At 32.3% G+C, this 9,744-nt stretch overlaps 1 protein-coding gene across 1 annotated transcript; it reads left to right on the top strand.

The window, feature by feature from the left end:
* Positions 1-1,833: 1,833 nt before the first annotated feature.
* Positions 1,834-9,088, top strand: LOC131054185 (probable polygalacturonase At1g80170). The gene is made up of 9 exons (XM_057988650.2): positions 1,834-2,088; positions 2,173-2,304; positions 4,683-4,853; positions 4,946-4,966; positions 5,054-5,261; positions 7,460-7,541; positions 7,624-7,732; positions 7,871-7,987; positions 8,676-9,088. The coding sequence occupies exons 1-9, from the start codon at positions 1,846-1,848 to the stop codon at positions 8,970-8,972; spliced, it is 1,380 nt and encodes a 459-aa protein (XP_057844633.1). The 5' UTR covers positions 1,834-1,845; the 3' UTR covers positions 8,973-9,088.
* Positions 9,089-9,744: the final 656 nt, after the last annotated feature.

Below are 9,744 nucleotides of genomic sequence, written 5' to 3' on the forward strand. Positions count from 1 at the left end.
TCCTTCAACATTGGGGCAATGCCCCTTGTGCGGTTGCCAGAGTGCCGTCAGATTCTGTTTCTGTCGATTGCACTCCACCCCATGACTGCTGCCATGGCCAAAGTTCCTCTGCCAGACGCTCTCAGACCCCGCGGTCCTAGGCTCCTCACTGCTCCTCTGGTGGGAGAGACGATGCGTGGAGGTGCCGCTCGGCTTCTCCTCCGCGTTGTGGCTCTGCCTCGGGGTGGCCTTCTGCTTCTCCTGTTACTTTGGCTCTTGCTGCCGGTGACGGCTCTGGGTGGCTTGCTGCCACCACCTCCAAGTTTCCTCGTCTGGCTCTGGCTATTGTGCCTCCTAGGTGGGAGGAAGGAGAAGAAGAAAAAGACCCAGAAGATGGATGGTCCGTGCTCGACCCGACTCTTGGCCCTGCTGATGTATGGGGCAAGAAAGATGATCCAGATCCTCTCCCCTTGGCTGCCTCTGCTTTGGCCGCTTGAAGAAGTTTTTTGACGAATAACTTTGTTTTTTAACTCCGGCTTTTTGCCATGTGATTCTCGCGGGGTGATCTTGTATCCCCTGACCTTTTTTTGTCAATACGTACTTTAATATTTTTATCTAATAGAGAAGGCCTATTCATCAAAATAATATTATACTATTTATTTAAGAATATTAGATATTTCTTTCTAATATCCTTTTGAATCATAACATAGATTCCAATGGGTTGAGCTTAATTGGTTAAAGAATTGAACTCTCAATGTGGAGACTCAAATTCAAATCCTAATGAGGCATTTAATATGGAGATCTAAGTTGTGTCTCTTGGTCTTCTATAGTTGGATTCTAAACATGGAGGTTGTTTCTAAAAAGTAAATGTTTAAGTTGTGACTCTTCGCCTTTCATAGGTGGTTTCTAGTGTGGTTGCTTTAAAGAAGCTGATGTTAGTCTAATGGTTGCGCTTGCAAGAACTTTTATTGGTCTCATATTGATGTATGCATTAGCATAATATTTATAAACAATTAGCAATAGAAAAGATAAATTATAGCATAATCCTATGCAGTTGTTTGCTTTCTAATTTATGGAAATGGAAATGGATCCTTTTATAGTCAGATATCAGACCATCTGTTTTTTGGTACACAGATGACTTACAATAAATGAGACTGCCCCATTCTCCATACAGGAGACACCTAACTGTTCTACAAACAAGGTATACAAGTTTTCCACCATTACAGCTTAAGAATTGAAACTTAGTTGAAATTTCAGCTATAAATGAAGAAGAAACTGTTATTTAATCATGTATATACAATATATATACATATCATTTTTTCTTTTTAAAATATCAAATAAATTCTATAATTTAACCATTAATATAAGAAACAGATCTATAAAGAAAATTAAAAAACCATTTGGACCACCCAACCCCCCCCCAAAAAAACCTCAAAATTTTGACCAGTCCCTGATTTTAAAAAATTCAGTTAGATTGCATGGGACCCTGCTGTTAGAGGACCAATTCAACAAGGAAGACATAGGTAGCCAACCCACTCTACTTTGTATCAGACAACATATAAACTAATAAAATATGAGATCTCAAAAGTAATCAACAAGAAATAAAATATGGTAAAAGTTACTGATTCACCAGGCCCTCAAAGCTAAACTGACTTTGCTGTTTCTTCACGCAGATGAATTACTTTTCTCCACTGGTTCGATGGAAACTAATATTGTAAGCACTCTCATCCTACGTTCTTCCTTTGCTTGCCTCATAATCTCCTCAATCCCACCTTTTGCTTTATCTTTACACTACATTAATACTCCATTTTCCTTCTCCCCTACATAATACGGTGGGCAAATCATGTCTTTTCACTGAGTCTCTACATGAGAATGTATTGTTATCTCCTTTCAGTGGGTGTGCCCAAGCCCACCATAATCACCACCATTATACTTGTTTGCACCATTTGGTTTTGTACAGCAGATGCAGGGATATTGAGCCTCCCTAAGAATTATACAGGTATTCATTCAGCAGAAGAACAAGTGTGTGTTGTGGAACATGGGCAAATGGTGGCTGTTAATGTTGATAGCTTTGGAGCATTGGGAGATGGGTACTCTGATGACACTCAGGTTCCACCATTTCCTTCCATTATTGTTCTTGCATTTTGTTTAATGGTTGCTTCATTCAGTCTTTAATTTAATGGAATGGGCCAGGCGTTTGTGAGTGCTTGGAAAACAGCTTGCTCTATTCCCAATTCAGTGTTTCTTGTACCTGAAGAAAAGTCTTACCTGGTTAAGCCCTACAAGTTCAGAGGCCCTTGCCAGGATGGTGGCATCGTTATCCATGTATATATATTCTTATCTCTTATTCTAATTTTAAAAATATGTTTTCTAGCAGTTTATAACCAGTCTATATATCTTTAAAAATTTTATATAAAATATGTTCATAGATATATTTTTGAAGAAAATTGAAATGCATCTTACAAACATCTTGTGTCTTTTTTAAAAGGAAGAACATATGTTTATCTCTTGCAAACACACTATTAAAAGTTATTAAGAAGAGGTAGATTTATAGTGGTTGTTAGTCAAACTCTTGAGCTAAATGGAGATTACAAACGATTGGAACAAAAAAAAGATAAATTGTAGAAGATCAAAGAATTATAGTTTGAAATTTCACCTTCAATATCATTTTGGAGATCTGAAAGTAGAACTTCAAGATAAAATCAATTATTTAAAATGATAAAAATTGAATTAAACATATCATTTATATCATTTACTTTTCTAACATCTAATCTACTACTTCTATTTTTTTTCTTTTTCCTATAATTAAATTGGTATTAAAAAGTAAATGAAGAAATGTGAAGACATTTAAGTTTATTAAGTCATTCTAGGTAATCTTTTTTTTTTTTTTTACAAATAAAATGAATTATTATTGTTTTTATAAAGATAAAATACTAAGAGAATCAATAAAATTGTCTTTTAAGAATAAGTGGTTCTAGGGTCAAATCTCATTTATATACCCACACATTGGAAGTAATAGAATATTGATAGCTTTTAAGTGAATTAAATATTTTCATCAATTAAACTTTAAAAAATTAGATTTCATATATTTAATTAATTATGGACTTTGATATGACATGGAGTGATTATAATATAATTTTTAATATATGTTTGGTTGTGAGGGTTGATTTATTGTTGAAAAAAAATATTTATTTTTTAAATTATTTAAGAAAAAAAATTAATTAACATAACTTTTTCAATTACATTATCGAATAACTTATTATTAAATATATATTTAGTAAACTATATATAAAAATAATTTAAAATTACATATATGTTTTATAAAATGCAATGTCCATACAATTAACATTAAAAAATAAAAATATATTCCAAATTTAATTGATCATGAAATTCTCTATAAGCCCATTCTTTAAGTTAAAACTACAATTATCTTAAAGCTTGAGATTGTGATTTTCGATTTGCTATTGAGCTTTAAAAACAAACTTCCCATTTCAGAATGAATTTCACCGGCCAAATTGTTCTCCACAAATAATGGAAAGTATTTCATTAGTTAGTGTGACCTTCAACGTACATGTTCAAGTTTTAATTATTTAGATATACATTTATCTTTTTTTCCTACTAAGCAACCTTTGCTACAATGGATGCTTCTATCTATTAATTTTTTTATTATATAAATTAAAATTATAACTAAAAACATTTATTTTCTCATGGAATATAAGATAAGGAGTTTGATTTTAAATTTGTGAAAAATATATTTTATTTGTTATTTATCTTTTTTTAATGATATTGTTATCAAGATTTAATTATTTTCTTGTAGTGGATTTTGGATAAGATCATGTGCGAGTTTTTAGATCAACATGTGTGATCCGAAATGTTGATCTAAAAACTCGCACACGATTTTATCCAGAAATTTACTACAAGAAATTCGATGGATTGTGGAAATCTTATATCACTAAGATGTAACTATCTAGTTTTGAGTCAAATTTATGATCTATATATTATAGGTAGTGTTCACAAGAACCAAAATCATTCATTTATCAATAATGAATGTTAAGTGAATGATTCATTTTAGAATCGTGAAAATACTACTAATAAAATATGAATAATGAGTTTGACTCAAAACTAGACACTTAAATCTTGATAGCAATATCATTAAAGAAAAAATCAAACTAGTTATCGGCCAACCTTAAACCACACTCACTAAGCAACATATTAACCCTAGAGAATGTTAGTCAACTCTGAGTGTTTAACACTTTTAAGTCTAGAAGTGTATTCTTAGTGCGACCACACACCTTAAGCAACATATTAAACGTAGAAAATGTCAGTCAACTCTGAGTGTTTAACACTTTTAAGTCTAGAAATGTAAGCTTAGTGTGTCTGATTTAAGCCCTTTCCTCGTGATCTAATATTCATGAGAAAGTGAAATGGGTATTAAGTGAATCATTCATTTCCATAAAAACGATTAAAATCAAATTCATTATCCAATATTTAAAAAAAAAAGTGAAATGAATGTCAAATGAAACATTCAATTTTATGAGATGAATTCGTGTGAATACTACATACTATATACTAAAAAATTATGCAATTGAATGTTGATATAATTTAACCTACTGACAAAATAACTCTACTTATTTCTTTAGATGATATATTGATAATGATCCTTGTTGGCCTAAAAAATATGGTATGATTTGAGAAATGTACAGATAGCAGGGACTTTGATGGCTCCGGACGATCCAACAACATGGGATCCTCATAGTCCACGAAATTGGCTTGTATTTTCCGATTTAAATGGAGCAACTATTCAAGGAGGTGGCATTATTGATGGCTCTGGCCATAATTGGTGGGCGCAGTCTTGTAAAATCAATAAAACAAATGTAAGTAAGAGCACCCACTGAAAGCAGAGGCTTATTCACGAACAAGTTGTGCATTAATGGGTGACTGAATGAATTTTCATTTTGTGTTACAGCCATGCCGATCTGCCCCAACGGTATAACCTCTCAAGACACAAGCTTATATTTCATTGAGCAATGAAATTTATGTGATGGAAATCTGACTGTCCAATCGAAACAAACAGGCATTGACAATTGATTCAAGCTTGAATGTGAGAATAACGAATTTGAGGTTTCAGAACAGCCAGCAGATGCATATTGTAATCGCTCGTTGTACTGGAGTTGAAGTCTCCGATTTGCAGGTTGTTGCTCCTCAGAATAGTCCGAATACTGATGGAATTCATATCACCTCGTCCCAGAATGTGTTAGTTGAACGATGCTCTATTGCAACAGGTAAGTATCTGCTCAATTTATATGTTCTACAGTCGATGCTAGTTTTTTGATACAGGATTTTATATCATTGTTATTTGATACAGGATTATAAGTCTATTATGTTGATATCTTATCTTTAGAGTTAAGGGATTAAAGAGTATTCATTCATTCAATGTTATGTGGGATGCGATCATCATTTTATCTATATTTTTGGGAGTTTTGTATCTTTGAATAGCGCAATCAAAGAACATACTATTATTTTTGTCAATTATAAGGGCAAGCTTAAACACCACACTCTAAGCTTTGACTTGTTTGGATGGTTCATTTGAAATCACATTAATAGATGAGCTCACTTATGAATGTGATTTTAAATTAGCCACTTGAACAAGTTAAAATTTAACCACCTATTATCAAAGAACATACCATCACCCTCACCAATTATAAGGACAAACTTAAACTAGACACTCTAAGCTTTGACTTGCTTAGGTGGCTCATCTGAAATAACATAAATAGATGGGCCCACTTATGAATGTGATTTGAAATGAGTCACCTAAACAAGTCAAAACTTGGGCACCCAGATTATCAAGGAACATATCATGACCCTCACCAATTATAAGGGCAAGCTTAAACAAGACACTCTAAGCTTTGACTTGTTTAGCTGGCTCATTTGAAATCACATCAATAGATGGGCCCACTTATGAATGTGATTTCAGAAGAGTCACTTAAACAAGTTGAATGACCACCTATTATCAAGGAACATACCATCACTCTCACCCCAAAAATGGCAAGCTTAAACAACACATTATAAGCTTTGACTTGCCTAGGTGGTTTATCTGAAATCAGTGAGGGTGATGGTATGTTTCTTGATAACAGTTGGCCAAGTTTTGAATTGTTTAGGTGACTCTTCTAAAGACACATTCATAAGTGGGCCCATCTATTAATGTGATTTTAGATGAGCCACCTAAGCACTTGTCAAAGTTTAGAGTGTTTTGTTTAAGCTTTCCCTTATGATTGGTGAGGATGATGGTACATTCACTAATGATAGGTGGTCAAGTTTGGACTTGTTCATGTGTCTCTTCTAAAATCACATTCATAAGTGGACTCATCAATTAATGTGATTTTAGATGAGGCACATAAGCAAGTCAAATCTTAGAGTGTGTTGTTTAGGCTTGCTCGGAACATACCATCACATAGAAAAGCTTAAACAACATACTCTAAGCTTTGACTTGCTTAGGTGGCTCACCTGAAATCACATTAATAAGTGGGCCCATCTATTGATGTGATTTTAGAAGACCCATCTAAACAAGTCGAAACTTGGCCATCTATTATCAAGGAACTTACCATCACCCTCACTAATTTTAGATGAGCCACCTAAAAGTCAAATATTAGAGTGTGTTGTTTAAGTTTGTCCTTATGATTAGTGAGGGTGATGGTATGTTCCTTGAAAATAGGTGGCCAAGTTAGACTTGTTTACCCGATTTTTCTAAAATCACATTTATAAGTGGGCCCATTTATTAATGTGATTTCATGTGAGCCACCCAAGCAAGTCAAAGCTTAGAGTATGTTTTTTAAGTTTCCCATTATAATTGGTGAGGATGATAGTACGTTCCTTGATAATAGGTGACCAAGTTTCAACTTGTTTAGGTGGCTCTTTTGAAATAACATTCATAAATAAGTCGATTTATTAATGTGAATTTTGATGAGCCACCTAAGCAAGACAAAGCTTGGAGTGTGTTGTTTAAGCTTGCCCTAATGGATGATATAATAAAACAACATGTCATCACTCTCACCAATTATAATACAACCCTTTGGTTTCAATACTAATTTTAAAATTAATATCATTATTTACATAAGACCCTTAAAATCCTCATTTTAAACAAAATTTTCTAGAAAAAACAATCACTAATTAAAATCACACAAAATCGTCAATTTAGAACTATTTTATTTATATAAACTTAATTTTTTTATAAATACTATATTTATTATTATTAAATATTAATATTTTGATTATAAATGATTGTCATTTGTAAATTTAAGCTACAAGAATAGAATTTTTACTCACACAATTCAAAATATTACACCACCTCTTATTTGCCATTATCGAATACTTCTAAAAATGAATAATTAAATATAAGTTCCACAATAAAATTATATTTTAATTTTTTTTGTTTTGTGTTTAACATTACCTAGTTTTCATTTCACTCCATTGCTTTGTCCAGGAGATGACTGCATTTCAATCGTCACAGGAAGTGGAAACATCAAAATCACAGAAGTTTTGTGCGGACCAGGACATGGCATAAGGTATTTATTAAAATTTAATGAACCCATTATATTATCTTACAAAAAAAATGGAGTCCGGCTTAATTCAATATTTGTAAAACAGCATAGGAAGCCTTGGAAAGGACAAGAGTGTAGGATACGTATCAGGAATAATGGTGGAGGAGACAACACTTACAGGCACCACCAATGGCCTGCGCATTAAAACCTGGCAGGTTACAACTAAATGCTACACAATGTCACTCATCTTCCATTGTTGATTATATCTTCAAGCTTCTGAATCAATAAAATTATCTTATATGTCTTCTTATCTTCATATGTGAATGATTTTATTGCTTTCTACATATGTACAGGGGGGTTCAGGATTCGTACATGGAATTCGATTCCAAAATATTCTGATGAACAGTGTCGCTAATCCCATTATCATAAATCAATTTTACTGCGATTCATCAACACCATGCGAAAATCAGGTATAAAAACATGGTCAGTCTTAAATTCCGCACACTTTGCAACATATTAAGTCTAGAGGATGCTAGTCAATTCTAAGTGTTTAACATTTTTAAATTTAGAAAGGTATTCTTAGTGTGATCACATACATTAAGCAACATATTAATCCTAGAAAATGTCAGTCAACTTTGAATGTTTTTAGATTAGATAGTGTTTAAAACATTGCATTAATGTTTTGGATTACATTTTATCGAATTAGGATCACATTTGGGATCCATCTTAGATCATTCTTCTCTTTTAGTCCTTTCATATCCTGAAAATGGATCACGGATTGTAATCTTGATGATAGATCATAGAGTGTGATCCTAAACATTGAGGGAAAAACTTCTAACACAATCTAATCCAGAATCAACAAGAATCAATATTATAGATTCATCAATTAATATTAAAAAATCAGATACAGAAACATATATTTAGAAAGCTTGGCTTATTTTAGAGATTAGATTAGATTGTGCTACAGTATTTTGTATCAACGTTTTTAATCACATTCTGTAATCTTTTATCTTATGATCAGGATTACACTCAGCGATCATCTTCGGATGTTTTTTTCTCTTAACTCTTTTTTATCATATCAAATCACAGATCAATCTTGACGATGAATCTTAAACATTGAATGAAATAAATTCTAATGAATCAATATTGAATTGGCAGACATCTGCTGTACGCGTGAGTGAAGTGATATATGAAAACGTGAAAGGCACTTCGACTACTCAGCATGCAATGCAGTTTGCATGCAGTGATAGCATTGCATGTGAGAATATCATTCTTTCTAACGTGGACATTCGAAGAGAGAGTGGAGATAGTGCAGATTTGTTGTGCAACAATGCCATTGGATATGGATTAGGCTATATTAATCCCTCTGCAGATTGCTTGTTATCTCACCAAACACAGGATGACCAGCACGTCCATTCCATCTTAGATTGCTCGGCACTCTCATGTTTCCTCTGATTCCACCATAATCAAAAAAAGAAGGAAGAAAGCTGTACAGAATATGTATGACAATCACTAATTACATACATGTATATAATAGTAAAAATAATACTGCTTCTTCTGCCTTCATACAAGTTTTCACCAAGCTCAACTAATCCGAAGCCTCCACTATGGATGCATTGAAAAGAGGGGCTTTAATTATTTGTTTTTAAATATAACTAATGAGCCCTACAACTTGATTTAGTTGTTCTTTTCATGAATAAAAAGTTTTTGGAAAAATAGTGTTAGAAGTTTTTTTAATTTAATTATGTTGTTGTGATTATTATGTTGATGGAAAAAGATTTGGGAAGATTGTGGATTTTAAGGTTTGAAAAGAATAGATTGAAATTTAGATTGTTTTTATTAAAAAATGTAAATTAAGAAATTGAAATTATAGAATTATTATTTTTCGAGAAAAGTTGTGTGATCTGATATTGAACAAAATTTCTTTATATAAGTTCATTTAGATAAAAAATTTGCCATCACCTTGATTTGTCCTATAAATTTTTTATGATGGTTTAGTCGTTTAAATGTATATTTTATTTGACACTTTTAGAAAAATATAAATTGCTGAAAAAATTGTTTTATTTATGAAGAAATTTATATTAAATATTCTATATTAAATTGTTCTACTACAAAATTTATGTCAATAACTATATTCTTTGCAACAAATTCATGTCAATAACCACATTCTTTGCAACTGAATTCAATAACCATTAGCTTACATTGTTTATTTGAGTCTCTACTCCAT

This window comes from Cryptomeria japonica, chromosome 2 (assembly GCF_030272615.1).
Source record: "Cryptomeria japonica chromosome 2, Sugi_1.0, whole genome shotgun sequence".
Lineage (NCBI taxonomy): Eukaryota > Viridiplantae > Streptophyta > Pinopsida > Cupressales > Cupressaceae > Cryptomeria > Cryptomeria japonica.